Source organism: Rattus rattus, chromosome 2 (assembly GCF_011064425.1).
Source record: "Rattus rattus isolate New Zealand chromosome 2, Rrattus_CSIRO_v1, whole genome shotgun sequence".
NCBI classification, from domain to species: Eukaryota; Metazoa; Chordata; class Mammalia; order Rodentia; family Muridae; genus Rattus; species Rattus rattus.
Genome location: NC_046155.1, coordinates 2,842,996 through 2,858,681, shown reverse-complemented (window position 1 = coordinate 2,858,681; position 15,686 = coordinate 2,842,996). Strand labels below are relative to the sequence as shown.

The following is a 15,686-nucleotide window of genomic DNA, read 5'->3' as shown; positions in this document are numbered from 1 at the left end:
TGCAAAAAGTGGCTCCATTGGTTCATCAGGCTATCCTAGAATGGTGATGTTTCCTGGCCCTAGGTTTCTTGGTATCACCCCAGGTTGAGCACTATGCTCTATCAGAATCCTGATGGTCAGAAATATCCAGACACTCACCCTCATGACCTCTGGACATCCCACAGAAGTAAGACCAAGGGAGGGGCCAATGGCTCCTTTTTCCCTCCCATGCCAACCTCAGCCCCTTGGCCCTAAGCCCCAGCTGGGGGCTGAGGCAGGGGGGGCATACAGTACCTTTTCGACATGGCGACAGCCTTTTTGTAGGGATCGTCGTAGCTGGCCCGGGGTGGGGAGAGGCGGGTACGCTCATAGGGCGGCGGGGTGCTGTTGGCGTTGGCAACGGCCCCCTGGGACATAGACAGGTAGGCTGCTGACGGCTGGCCTGTCCCATCGTAGGCACTGCCCGGCTGGCCACGGTAGGAGGCAGCAGCCTGGGGATGCTGCTGGGCAGCATAGGAAGCAGCCAATGAGGCTGATGACTGAGTGCGGTAAGGAGCTGCCAGGGTGGCAGAAGGCTGCGCCCCATAGGCAGCTGCTGCACCATAGGAACCAGTGGCCGCAGCAGCAGACTGAGCTCCATATGAGCCTGACAGGCCCATAGATGCTTGAGCTCCATAACTATTCAGCTGGGTCTGAACAACTGGTTGAGCCCCATAGGAACCGGCCATTGGGGTAGTGGCCTGTGCAGCATAGGCAGCTGGCTGGCTAGCATAGGCAGCAGCTGCGGCTGGCTGTGCCACATAAGCAGCAGGCTGGGAAGAATAAGAAGCAGCCTGTTGTGCAGCATATGGGGCAGACTGGGCACTGTAAGAGGCTGAGGGCTGGGCATTGTAAGAGGCTGCCTGGGCTCCATAAGCTAGTGAGGAGGCTGCAGACTGGGCACCATAGGAGGCTGCTTGAGCCCCATAGGAACCTAGGGAAGAAGCTGCTCCCTGTGTGTTATAGGAAGAAGCAGCCGCACGAACCCCATATGAAGAGGCAGCCTGGGCGCCATAAGAGGATGGCTGGTTACCATAGGAAGCAAGGGAGGAGCCCTGAGCCCCATAGGAATTAAGTGAAGAAGCTGCAGCTGCCTGACCCCCATAGGTGGAAAGGGCTGAGGCTGAGGGCTGGACTCCACCATATGGGCCAAGTGAGGAAGCTGCAGCAGACTGGGAACTAGGGCTAGCCAGTTGACCCCTGTATGGGGCCCCAAGGGAGACAGAGGGCTGAGCACGATACGAAGCTGCCTGGGCTGTCATGGGCTGAGTCCGATAGCCGACACCCAAAGAGGCCGAAGGCTGGGCCCTATATGCAGCTCCCAGAGACACAGAGGGTTGGGCCCGGTAGGTGGCTGGCTGGGCCGTCAGAGGAGCCACATAAGAGGCTCGAGGAGGTGAACGGCGCAGGGGGCTGCGGTCGCGACCAAAGAATGGTGGTGTGGGCTGACGGGCTTGCCCATCAAAGCCACCAGTGCTGTTGCCAAAAGCCTGCTGGTAGTCGAAGGTGGCAGAGAAGCCACCAGTTCCAGGGAATGCTGTATCCCCAGCCCCTGGTTTCTTGGTCTTGTCCCCAGACTGGATAGCCAGGGCAGGCCCCTTCTTCTGCCCCTTGGTTGAGAGTTCCACGTTGATGCGCTTGCCCTTCACTTCTTTGCCGTTGAGCTGCGCGATGGCGGCTTTGGCATCTGCTTCCTTCTCCATGTGAACAAACGCGTAGTCTGATAAAGCAGCAGACAGAGGGTTAGCAATTAGGGGGGCAGGGCATGCTACCTGTTGGGTCCCAAACTGGACACACAACAGCACCCAGCTGTTGCCAGCTACATCCAGGTCTCTCTAAACCCTCCTCTATGTGAGTATGCCATGAAGTGTGGCTAATGTGTAACAAAACATAACTGTTTCAAGCAGTCGCCTTTAACTTTGGTGTTCTCTGTGCCCCTGTCACCTCAACCAACTTTCTGGTGAGAAAAGGGAAAAGCAAAGGTGAACTAACTCAGGATAAAATTCTTCACGGCGTTTATAAACATAAGCCAGCAGGCACACAGAAAGCACTCCTAGATGACTCAGTTCTCTCAATTAAAGCACATTCAATACTGTTTACTGCTCACCTCTGAAGCAGAGCTTAAGCCACTAGAAACCACTCACATTTTGGCAGGACTCGCTTAGTCAAGGTGCAATGTAGTAAAAGCAGAGTGACTACGAGGGCACTCACAAATCCCTCCAATGTAACCTTCCCCTTTCATGTTACTTTGCAGTTTTCACAGTCACTTTCATACACACAAAGTCTCAACAATTCTGTGAAGAAAAGACCATCATCTTCTCTTTCAGGCAAGCATGATCAATGTTTTTATGTAGCTTGCTATAAATCAAGTAATGCCACAACCAAAGCCCAGCTAGCTCTTCCATGGCCCTACTTCATCAGTCTTTATCCTGAGAAGTCCTTGGACAAGCTTGTGTAAAATGACTAAAAATGTTAACTTGGACAGAAGCTAGAACCTATGAGTGTCAATAACATAAGAGAACAGATATAAATCCACATTACTTCCTCTAGTTCCACTTTAAGGGACAGAATACCTTCCCCTTAGAAGACTGTTTACTGCTTTTTCAGATTTACCATAAGTGGCAATTTGGGGGCATGGGGGTGTGGATTAACATAGGAAGGGCCTCACACATGCTAGATCATGACTGAGTAATACCACTTACCTATGCTCTCTCATTAAAGACCCTGTGTTGGGATAAAGTCAAAGACAGGATATTGATCTGAGAACTCTAATCACCTTCAGCATAGGGGAAAATTTTAAAGGGGAAGAAATTCTTGGTAACATCCATACCACAAACTATAATAGTGCCATCAGCAGGATCTGAAGAGCAATGATAGGAACCTGTCTTGAGAAATAAGGCTCTGTACTTAACTCCATTTTGGACCTGTGGCTACTTTAAGGTATCCAAGAGCTAGGATCCAATCTCTGTCATATTAATTTAAGAATAAAGTTATCTGGATGAAATTACTAAGGTTCCATTTTTATTAAACAGATTATTGGAAATGACATCCAAATACCTCCAAACAGTACCCTACTTTTAGGACTTTTATTGTGAGATGCCTTAGCTAAGCTGTTCCTATACAAGTCATCTCCTGCATTTGAAGACAATGCAACCTCCAAAGACATAAGACACAAGCGGCAGAATGTAATGATCCTGGGGAGAAGCTAAGGCTGGTTTCATTAGACCCACTCATCACTGACTATCTATCTAGGTGACGGAGAGAACTTTCCATTTATTCCCTCCCTGGAAAAATTTATCCTACCAACCTCAAGTTAAAGGTTCAAGTAAGAGGACAGTAATGCCTTGAGAGGTGTAAACGGATGTAGGACAATAATGGGAGTCACGACAGTTCTTCAAACCGAAACTGACCTAACCAGAGGTTTATTTCCCTAGAAAACATTATTTCTAATCTCTAATAAAGCACAATGCCACGTTTCAACCTGAAAGCTGCTTACCGTGATAAAAGGACAGAATGGGGGCTGGGGATTTAGCTCAGTGGTAGAGCGCTTGCCTAGGAAGCGCAAGGCCCTGGGTTCGGTCCCCAGCTCCGGAAAAAAAAAAAAACAAAAAAAAAAAAAAAAAAAAAAAAAAGAAAAACAACAACAATAAAAAAGGACAGAATGAGGCAGGAGTTGGACCAACAGTAGGAAAAAGCACTGGTTCTCTTACACGGGATCCAGGCTTGGTTCTCAGCACCCACAGGGAGGCTCACAATCACTTATACATAACTCCAGTTCCCACAGATCTCACTTACTTCTGACCTGTGTAGGCACATACATGCAGGCAGAAATACACACATAAAATAGTCTATTTTCTGTGGGGAGGGAGGGTTCAAGACAGGCTCTCACTATGTAGCTCTGGCTGTCCTATCTCAGTATGTAGACCAGGCTAGTCTCCAAATCAGATTCCCCGTGCCTCTGCCTTCCAAGGAAGTACTAGATTAAAGGTGTGGAGCACTGTGCCTGTTTTTTTTTTTAAAAAAAAAAAAAAAAAAAGTGAATGCCAAGTTTGATGCTCCTAGTTCAACAAATAAGTCTTCAATGACCCCAACTTTGAAAGGTAAAATGTTCATCTAGCCATGGGACAGTTCAATTGTCCTTTGATTGCTCATCTCCACTTTGGGTTGAATCAGCTAAAAACAGCAGTTGTGGTCTAAAATGTCTTTACTACAGAGTGGTACAGCTTGCTTACCACCCCAGCACTCAGGGACTGAGGCAGACAGATGAGTTAAGAGACCAGCAAGAGTTACAAAGTGAGGCACTGCTTCAAAATAAGTAAATAAATAAGTAAATGTTTTTAAAAGGCTGAACTTGCCCTCAACCAGGAGAATGTAATAACAGAAACACCCACTCAAAATGAAGAGAAAACATCAAGATTGGCAAGAGCTCAAAGATAGATGGGGCAGGAAGGTAGGACTGAAAGAGATAAACACTGCGAAGGACAGGAAACCTTACTTTTTCTTGATATTTTTCTCCCTCACTATGTAGCTCTGGTTGTCCTAGATCTGAATATACATAGACCTAGACGAGACTGGCCTCCACCTCACACAGATCTGCCTGCCTGACTCCCAAATGCTGCAGTTCAAGGCATGCAATGGGAGCTAGAGATGGCTTAGTGGTTAAAAGCATGTACTGTACACCCCACCCTATCAGGTGGTTCACAACTCCCTACAATAATTCCAGAGGATCTAATGTCCTCTAGTTCTAGGCTTCACATATACACATAATAAAAAATAAACCCCATGTACCACCATGACCACCCACCTGGTTATCATCCTATTAAAAAATGAGCTAGGAAAAACACCTAACAAAAATTTCAATGAGTTTACAAGAGAAATTAGATAGTCCATCTACACCTTATACCTGGTTTTGAGTTTAAAAGACCAAGCGCTACCCAGCATATGGTAGGAATCAGGAGAAAAGACAAGGAGAACCAGAGACTTGATGCCAACCTAGATTACTCAGCGAGGCCACGTCTCTAGAAGAAAAGAAGATTAAAATAAGTGGTGGGCTGGAGAGATGGCTCAGTGGTTAAGACACTGGCTGCTCTTCCAGAGGTCCTGAGTTCAATTCCCAGCAACCACATGGTGGCTCAAAACCATCTATAAAAGGGATGAGTCCTATTCTGGCCTGCAGTTGTACATGCAGACAGAGCACTCCCACACTTTAAAAAATACATAAATAAATTAATAAAAAATAAAGCAAGTAGCAAGTCAGAATAAGAAATGGCTGATCGTAGTGGCATATACCTTGAATCCCAGCACTTGTGGATCTCTGAGTTCCAGGCCAGCCAGTTATACACAGTGAATTCCAAGACAGACAGTGCTTAGACCTTGTCTGGGGGTGGGGAGAGGAGTAGGGGGTTGAACCGCAGCAACAATGAAAAGAGATTTAAGAACTGAATAGTGTATATATAACAAGTATAAGGCCCTGGGTTTGACTGTACTACTACCACCACAAAAAATAAAGGGGGGGGGTAGGAAGAAGGGAGAGGGAAAGGAAAGAGGAACAGTACTTTCAAATGACTTATCTAAATGAGCTCTAATGAGGGAAGGCCTCTGATACAAATATAGTCATTTTCTATCAGAAGGTTAAGTTTCCAGCTTGACATTAGAAGGAAGTATGAGCTGGCCATGGCAGTACACACCTTAAATACCAGCTTATAAAAAGAAGCAATTGAGATCAGGACTTCAAGGCCAACCTCAGCTACATAGCAAGTTCAGGACCAGCCTGAACACTGTTTCAAAAAGGGAAGGGAGATTGGAAAGATGCAGCCTTTGAGAATACTTGCAGCAGTTGCAGAGAATCCAGAATCAGTTCCCAGCACTCAACCCTGTGGCTCACAACCATCCCTCCAATTTCAGCATATCAGACAACCTCTGACCTCTGTGGGCATCAAGCATACATGTAATAATGCAATACAAAAATGTAGGCACTCATATACATAAACTTGATCTTAAGGGGAGGGGGGTGAGCGCGTGCACACTGAAGATGTGGCTCAGTAGAAGCAGAGGGAGTCTAAGTTACCTAGTTGATGAGCTAAGACTCATGGAAGTAAGTAGCCAAACTCAGACCTGTCAAAAGATACTCAAAAGTCAGCTGACTTATTGGACAACGAAGAACCAGACTTTGAAGAACTCCAAAGACCCACTTGCCTGGAGAACTACTTCAGAGAAACCAATATGTTAAGAATAGTAAGCTGGGGGCTGGAGAGATGGCTTGGTGGTTAAGAGCACTGACTGCTCTTCCAGAGGTCCTGAGTTCAATTCCCAGCAACTATATGGTGGTTCACAATCATCTGTAATGGGATCTGACGCCCTCTTCTGGTGTGTCTACAGACAGCTACAGTGTACTCACATACCTGAAATAAATAAATTAATTAAAAAAAATGAATAGTAAGCCGGGCCCAGCAATGTCGCACTCCTTTATCTCAGCACTAAGGAGGCAGAGACAGGGGATCTCTAATTTCCAGGGCAGTCAGGGCTACACAGATAAACACTATCTCATAAACAAACAAACATTTTTTTCAGGACTTTCTATGGTGTTATGGCTCCATAATTGCTCTAGCAACAAAACCAAAAGAATACCAAAAGTTTTCCCAAATGAAGACTAAATACTTTTAACTTAACTTAGCAAAGCTGTATACAGAAAGAATGGCTCTCTCTCCCCCCAAAAAGAGTATCTTTCTTTTCTGATATTCAGACCTCCCTTGAAACCTGTATGATTCCTGAATCTGTTCATCTTTGACTATCCAACAGTATATAGCTGTCTGTGGAGCATAGTTATCATTGTTGCTATGGAGATTTTTGTTCTACAAATCATACCAAAGCACAAGTAACCAAGCAACTGGTTTTTTCCGTGAAATAAAACAGAGCTGGTCATCCTGCTTAAGATCAAGTTTCTTCACTTTTCAAAATCTTGACAGCCTCAACCAAATGCCCATCCTCAGAATCCCCTCCCAAAAATGAGTAAGCTATTTATAGAATCAGAGCAAATCTCTTCTGCTCCACTTCCAACTTTAAAATCTTTCACCCCGAACAAGACAGAGGCATCAGTAGTATATTCAAATCTTATCAAATCTCTTGTATCAAAGGATAGAATCTGTGTCCTATCAGCCTGGAGTATAGTTCTGCTATAAATATCTATTTTCTTTTTTTTTTTTTTTGATTCTTTCTTTTTTTCCGGAGCTGGGGACCGAACCCAGGGCCTTGCGCTTCCTACGCAAGCGCTCTACCACTGAGCTAAATCCCCAACCCCAAAATATCTATTTTCAAAAGGAAAGAATACACATAACCTTCTCTCACAGGGAGTCAAACTAGAGTTCTACATCTCATGTGACGTTATTCCCAACCTGTCACTTACTGCCTGTCCCAAACAAATTCAAGCAAATTTCTGGCCTGTCATCTGAAAGCTTATTGACCCATACAAATTCCAATGGAATCTATCCCCTGAGGTACTGAATTCTACTCCCACTCTACTAGCCAGACTACCTAAGAACTAAAAAAGAAACTAAATAGGTCAATTAAACACAAGACTCTCTTAAAAACTCATATATCTCATACTTATGCTGACCAAATAACCAAACTGAGACCTTCCCTTCTCTTTTATTCTAAACAGAAGCAAAAACTCATAAATCACACAGTTTGCTAAAGTTCGCAGTAAGGTCAGATTCCAGATATGACCTGAATTGATGAAAACAGAATGCAGTATTAAGGCAGAACAAAAAAATTTGTTCCTATTAATGCACACCCTATGACTCTTCGCCGCCCCCCGCCTCCCGAAAAGACAAGGAATGGCCCAAGAAATGTGACTTTTCAAGACAGCAAAATGATGAGTATGAACAAGTGCCTGCGCCTATACCCACATTCAGTTCCTGTCCTCAAAATTCCTTACAGGGCACGGAGCAAATATGAATCCAACAACACCAGAAGTAGGGAATAAACAGGGCCTCACTCCCAGGGTGAGTTGTTGAAAATGACAGGGCAAAGTTAACTCTGATCAATCAGTGAAACCCATACTGGTCTGGGTGTTCCATAAAATCTTGCCAACACACAAAAAACAAGTATTTAGAAATTAAAGAGAGAAAACCCCAACCTATGAAAATCAACAGGGTCTGAAAAAGACACATTTCCTCAAAGAAAAGGCAAACTAGTGAGCTGTCCCAAGATTACTGGAGCAATAAAAAGTACTAACTGAATAAATGGTGTTAAATTCAAGTTTAATAGAAACCTCACACGCCTCTCTCACATCCCCTCCCCAAGACCAGGGTATGTGAGATGCACTCCTTTGCAGTCTCATCAAGTTTATAAAACAGCTGTGCCCTGAGGCACCAGCTTAGCAAGTTAAGGCTACCTGGGGAGAGGCTTAATAGCCTCCTTCTACATGCAAAAATAAACAAAGAAAACCAAGGGTTCCACTTGGAAAGAAAAACCGAACACCAAGTGAGAGGTGGGGTGGGGTAGAATTAAAAAGCACAAAACCAAGGCTAACCCATCAAACACAGAAAAGCCAAGGGATTCGGAAGAGGCCCCTCCGGTACCCACAAGCAGATCCACTCCAGACAATACTAAAAGACCCGAATCCGAGAAACCACCAAGGACCCCGCTCCCTTCCGCTTGGAAGCAATAGTCGGGAGGGAACTCCACAGCGGCCTTGGGGGCTTAAACCCAACCCTTTTCCCTTTTCCCTTGATCTGATCAGTGTCTGGAGACGTAGTGGGGAAATGGCGAAATCTTCCCCGCTCCATAATACGGCTGGTGCCCTTCTCTTCCCAATTCCATTTTGGTGCAAGACTCATGCAACCAGGAAAAGGCGCCTCCCCGCAAGCCCGGACACTCGCAAATCTCTGGCGCGTCCCCAGACCCGTGGCTTCGGCTTGCAGTGGCCACAGCACCCGCCCAGAGCCGACTCCTCCCACTTGATGAATGTTGCTTGGACCGCAGGGGAGAAGGGTGGCTCTACCCAACTCGCCCCCAGCACCTTAGACTCCCGCTCCTGCAAACTTCCCCACCATTCCCAACCCTGAGGACCAACCCCTGGGTGAGGGGCGTGGCTAATAGGCTGAGAGCACCGCGCGTCCCCTCCCCCGAGCGCGCTCCCGCGTTACCTTTTACCACGTCACACTCGATGACGCGTCCACGGCGCTCGAACAGGCTGCGCAATTCCTGGCTTGTGCATGCAGCCGATACATTGCCCACGAAAATCTTCCAAGTGTTCAGGGGCCTCGGGCGCGACATCTCCACCACGAGCGCGCGACCTGGACGCAGCTCGTGGCCATGCAGGGCCTCGATGGCGCGCACCGCGCCAGCGTTCTCGCGCATGTGCACGAAGGCAAACTGTTTCATGACGGCGCAGCTCATGACCGTGCCATAGGGCGCGAAGAGGGCTGCCAGCTCCTCCGGCGTCGTATCCGCCCCGTCGACATTGCCTACAAAGATCTTCATTTTGCCGCCGCAACCGCCTTCTCGGAGAGACTGGACCTCTCCTACAGCGACAGGCAAAACGTCCGAACGACCCGCAGTCCTCTACAGGAATGGCTGGCGAGCGAGAACCCCGCCGCGCAGGCGCTCTAACCTAGCCAATTGGAGGCTGCATCGCGCGAGGATAGCAGCCAATCAAAGAGGTTGAGAGCAGATGTCCTTTGACGCAGCCAATCCCAGAGGGCCTGGAGCCCCTTGTTAGCGGAGGGGTTGGAAAAGGCACAGAGGCGCGCGACCAACCGCCACCTTCGGGGGGAGGGGAAAGGAGGGCTGGGGACAGCGGAATGAGCTCCGGCTGAGTCGGCAGAGGCCTAGACGGAAGAGCTGCCTCTGGCTGGGGTGTGGCGTGCCGGCGGGGCCCCAAGGAAAACTTTGTTCTCTGGGGAAGTTGGCGCTCCCTCAACCAAACCCCAAGTGTTGTGGTGGCAGCCTCAGTGTCTGCGGTAAGCCTCGCCCGGCGGGAGAAACCAGGACAAACCCGTTTAGATATGGGAATGACACCGCCACCACCCACCCACCCCACCCCCGACACTATATATGCTTGGCGATCGGAGGGGACCAGAGAGGCGCCCCCTCTGGAAAACATAGTAATTTGTTCTTTCCAAGCATTACTTGGGTTGCTTAGGCTCTGGAGGATTTTGCAGACAGTGAATACCGAGCGTCTGTCTCAACCTGATGGAATTTCGAGAATTACGGAGGTGACCATTTTTTGTATGCATGAAGTTTTTAACACAAAATGTTTAATAAAATAGAAGAGCAGTAATCCTGAGGAAGCCAAAAGCTGGATTTTAAAAAAATATGAGGAGGAGGACAGGAGTGGTGGGCACCCTCTTAATCCCAGTACCTAGGAAGCAAACACAGAAAGAATTTGTTCGAGACCAGCCTGGTCTACATAGTGAGTTCCAGGACAGCCAGGGATATATAGAGACCCTGTCTTTTAAAAAAAAAAAACAACAACAACAACAACAACAACTTAGAGGGACTGCTGACTGGTTGAGCTTGCTGTTTTTCCAGAGAACTTGAGTTCAATTACCAGCACCCACATAGGGGCTTACAACCAGCTAATTTCCAGCTCCGAAGGAACTGGCCATTGCACGTATGTGGTACACAGAGAAACAAGCAAAACATCCACACACATAAAATAACTTTAAAAACTAAAAATTTTAAAATGAACAGGATATAGAGGCCCACTGCTGTAGACACAGCTTTAAGAGGCAGAAGGATCAGAAGTTGAAGGTCATCCCAAATTGCCTGGGTTATATGAGACCCTATGTCAAATAAATAACCTTGGGGAGGGGTCTCTTGAGTCTTGGGTTTCTTTTAATGTTTTATGTGTATCAATGTTTGCCTGTATGTATTACTATACCACGCGCATGCAGTGCCTGTGGAAGCCAGAAGAGGGCGTGAGATCCCCTGATGTTTGTGAGCTGCCATGTGGGTGCTGGAACTCAAACCCGTGACCTCTGGAAGCTGTTCTGTACTCTTAACTGCTGAGCCATCACTCTTTCCCTTATAGGTCTGTTCATGTGAGCTCCCCTTTCCTTCAAGGAAAGCATTTTACAATTAGGAGAAAGCAGCTCCACAACGAAGATGAATATGTAACATAAAATGGATCTTTTTAGCCATATCCAAGCACAGTCTGTGCTGTCAACTACATTTACTTGTATAAACACCAGTGCTGTCCATCTCCAGGATATTTTTACCTTTGTCAGCTGAAACTCTGTACCTATTAACACTAATCCCCATTCATCCTCTCTAGTTCCTTGAAACCAACATTTATTTGACTTTCCATAAATTTGAGTATTTTGGATACTTCACACAAGTAAGTTATACAAATATTTGTCTTCAAGCCTCACATTGTAGTTTTGTCAAAATTCCCTTTCTTTTTAAGGCGGAATATTCTATTGCATGTATGCCACATTTTCTTCATCCATTGCTCCAGGAATGGGCACTTTGGTTGTGTTGAAACTGTGCCCATTGTAGATAATGTTGCTAGAACATGAATGTACAAATACCCTCTGAGGGCCAATAAAATGTCTCAGTTGGTAAGGGTCAATCTGATGACCTGATTTTGCTCATGGACATGTAATCAAAAAATTGTAAACAAAAATTGTTTTGAATAAATTTATAATTTGTTATTAATGTTTAATTTTAATATTTAAGTACCTTTACATAAGGAGCCTCATTAAAAAAAAAAAAAGAAGCAGTCCTGATTTAAATACCCTTTGAGGGCCAGTCAAATATCTCAGTTGATATGGATGCTGGCAACTTGTCCGATGACTAGAGTTTATTTCCCAAGACCAAAATGGTGGATCGTGTTGTTCTTGAAATTCTACAATCAGTTACACACACACACACACACACACACACACACACAAAATACAAATAAATGATACATATATAAATACACACACAGTGTTTAAGCCCCTGACTCCTGGAGCAAAGGCATTATGATCATGTGACTCACTCTGGCCAATGAAAGTTAGAAGTGCTGTTTGTCCTGTCGGGCATAAGTTTTAAAAAGTATGACTTTTTGACTAAGGTTTTTCCCTTCTGCTGATAATGGGCATACTGAGCTAAGGTGTTTGTCATCCAGAATGACTTCTGTAGGCAGAACCTTCACCTTTATAATGAGCCTATCAAGGTCTGTGCAAATGTCTAACCATTATTAAACAGAACTAAGCCCAAAGATATTTCTAGGCAAGCCCCCTTTAAAGGCATTTCTAATATTATATATGTCATATGTATTGTGAAATATGATTTTTTTTTTTTTGGTCAAATACCAATTGAGGGACTGAAGAAATGACTCAGTGGTTAAGAGCAAAGGCTGTTCCTCTAGGGGACCTGGATATTCAATTCCCAGTACCAACATGGCAGCTCACAGATGTCTGTAACTCCAATTCCAGGGGATCTGTGACACCAAACCTGCATGTGGTGCACATATATATGTATGTAGGCAAATATATATATAACATATTTAAAAACAAAAATTTTTTAAGGAAAAATGCTATAGAGTGGCTTTTATTGTCATTTTACCTCTGGTGGTACTTTCCAAACCGGTGGATACAATTAAATTCAATGTATTTAGTGAAAATGTTTTGTTTCTAAAAGAGATAAACTGAGTTTTACATAGTGTTAGGTTTGGTCGGTTACCGTGTATTGTAATGCTAAATTCTGTATCTGAAGATCGGATGATCTCGTTGCCTCTAGAGGAGTGAATTCTCCGGTATGCCTGGTTTCGTTGTGCAAAGGTTGCTCCTTAAGTTAAAACTGTTGGTTGAATAAAGATGTCTACAGGAGAGTAGGCGGGGACTTGGTTCCAGAGCTTTGGGATCTGAGGCAAACACCATGAAGAAAAGAGGAAGGAAGAAGGCACCATGGTGTTCTGGGTTGTGTGTGCTTGGCCTAGGAAGTGGCACCATTAGGAGGTGTGGCCTTGGTGGAGGAACTGTGTCACTATGGGCATGAGCTTTAAGACCCTCATCCTAGCTGCCCGGAAGCCAGTCTTCTACCAGCAGCCTTCAGATGAGCATATAGAACTCAGCTCTGCCTGCACCATGCCTGTCTGGATGCTGCCATGTTCCCACCTTTATGATAATGGGATGAACCTCTGAACCTGTAAGCCAACCCAATTAAATGTCCTTTATAAGACTTGCCTTGGCTTCCAGTCCCAAGTGCTGAGGTTGTTGTGGTTTGCCCTGGAATTATCTGTATTTCGATGCTAATTCCACTGCCCCAAGGACAGCTGCCTAGTCATTACTCAGGACTCAAGTGACTTCACCAGAACCTTCTCCCCATTTAATTTGTAAAATACAGGTGAGGGCTGGTGCAGGATAGAACGAGGCCTGTCACTGGATGAGAAGGAAGGATGGGCGGGAGAGAAGTTTGAGGGAAGAGGAGGAGACAGGAGGGAGAGGGAGAGAAGCCGTGGCAGGATAATATGGCGAGTGACGTTAAGATTCTGCTCTGTGTCTTTACAGATTGTTATTAATGTTCTTAAGGGATAGATGTATACTGGGCATTGTATGTTTAAATGGGCAATTATATCTTATCAATTGGGTCAAAGATTATTGTGTTGTGTGTTCTTTTATGTGACGGTTTGAGTGTAGGAAAGTGTGTGGTGGCTGGAGACACTGGGCCACGTGGAATTGGGATGTGTTTCCACCAAGATACCTAGCAGACATCTTGGGGCAGGTGGTGCCAGACCTAGTGGGGATAAAAGACAACCATACCTTTTTTATTTTTTATATTTTTACAACATGCGGGAGCCTCAGGTTACTGTGCAGACGTGGCCAAGTCCAAGAACCACATCACACACAACCAGTCCCACAAATGGCACAGAAATGGCATCAAGAAACCCCGTTACAGGTTACAGGGTTGGGGATTTAGCTCAGTGGTAGAGCGCTTGCCTAGGAAGCGCAAGGCCCTGGGTTCAGTCCCCAGCTCTGAAAAAAAGAACCAAAAAAAAAAGAAACCCCGTTACAAACGGGGTCGACCCCAAGTTCCTGAGGGACATGCGCTTGGCCAAGAAGCACAAGAAAGGCCTGAAGAAGATGCAGGCCAACAGTGCAGAGGCCGTGAGTGCACACACAGAAGCCACCATGGCCCTTGTGAAGCCTCAGGCCATCGAGCCCAAGATGCCAAAGGGCCCCAGCCACAAACTCAGCCGTCGGCTTTCATCACTCACCCCAAACTCGGGAAGAGGATTAGAAGTTACATGGCCGGGGCTGGAGAGATGGCTCAATGGTTAAGAGCACTGACTGCTCTTCCAGAGGTTTTCCCAGCAACCACATAGTGGCTCACAAACATCTGTAATGAGATCTGATCTACAGTGTACTTATATACAATAAATAAATAAAATCTTAAAAAAAAAAAAAGAAGAAGAAGTTACATGGTCAAGGGTCTTAGGCTCTGCCAACCAAAGCCCAAGGTTCAAACCAGGGCCAAAGCTCCAGCTCAGACTCCCAAAGGTGCCCAGGCCCCTGTGAAGGCTTCATAGAAAAGGCTCCTGCCAGTGTGAAGACAGACGGACTGCTGTGACAGAGCTACCTACACACTATTTGCAGATGACCAGTGTCCTGTGCTGTTTTCACAAATAAACCTGAGACAAGGAAAAAATAAAAACATGGGGTAGGTGGATATGAACACTTAGCAGAGTGGGCTGGCCCACTGGAGTAGGAGCAGCCCAGGCGGAGCATGGCACATGATACCTCAGGGTTACTGACAGAAACATAGACAAAATAGCATAGAGGGCTGACATCTGCCCAGCTCTAATGCTTTAAGGCTTATCAATATTTAAGTTTTGTCTTTTTATGTGGGAACTAAATGATCAAAGATGGGGTTAAAAAAAAAAAAAACCAAATACTATTAACCCCAATACACAGATTCAGCCAACCACAGATATACAAAAGCATCAACTTTATTTGGTATGGTAATGAATTAAAGAAAAGCCGCTTAAACTGCGAGAGTCAAACCATATATGGGGTCATGTAACTTAATGTGGGGATAGGTCCAGAAATGTTGGCCAAAGGGAAGAGTTTCTAAAAACATGATGGGGAAGAAGTCAACTCAAAATCATGAGTCAGACTGAGAGCACTGGCACACACCTTTCCTCCCTGTACTTGGGAGTAGGGGCAAGTGGGTATCTGAGTTTAAGCCCAGTCTGGTCTACATAGCAAGTTCCTGGCTAGCCAGGACTACATACCTTACTATTTTACGTACACACTTGAGCATCCATGAATTTTAATAACCTCGTAGGGTCCTGAATGGAAACCATGTGGATACTGGGAAAGTAATCATTAATTTAACGTAAAGTGAATGAGTGTTTGAGCTACATGTAGTAGTCACTTTACTCAAGGGTAACCATAAATGAGTGCATGCAAATGACCAGAAAGTGGGGAAAGAGATTTCGGGCCTCACGCTTTACAAGCCTGGCTCCCTGAACCCAAGGAGAGGTGGAAAACAATCAGCAGAGCAGCCAGAGGAATGAGGTCCAAAGCCTGACACTGCCAGCAACCTTGAAGCAGGAGAGGCAGGACCTGGGAACTGGGAATAGAGCCAGGAGAGAGGCTCTAAGTCAAGGCCAACTGCAAGCCACTGCCCAGTTCAAAGCAAAGGGACAAAGTTCACAGTCACAGCTCATGCAGTCA

At 45.8% G+C, this 15,686-nt stretch overlaps 1 protein-coding gene across 5 annotated transcripts in view; it reads right to left on the bottom strand.

The window, feature by feature from the left end:
- Window positions 1-9,610, bottom strand: part of LOC116890759 (RNA-binding protein 14) — a 28,308-nt gene extending 18,698 nt beyond the window's left edge. For 2 of the 5 annotated variants that reach the window (XM_032891219.1, XM_032891220.1), the window contains exon 1: window positions 9,165-9,605. Coding sequence is in view for 1 of the 5 variants with exons in the window: in XM_032891216.1 (XP_032747107.1) it covers window positions 274-1,738; window positions 9,165-9,501 (1,802 nt within the window). In the remaining 4 variants the exon portion in view is untranslated. Of the gene's footprint in view, window positions 1-273; window positions 1,739-9,164 lie in introns of all 5 variants that reach the window. The other 3 variants (XM_032891216.1, XR_004386784.1, XM_032891217.1) reach the window with 3 other exon arrangements.
- Window positions 9,611-15,686: the final 6,076 nt, after the last annotated feature.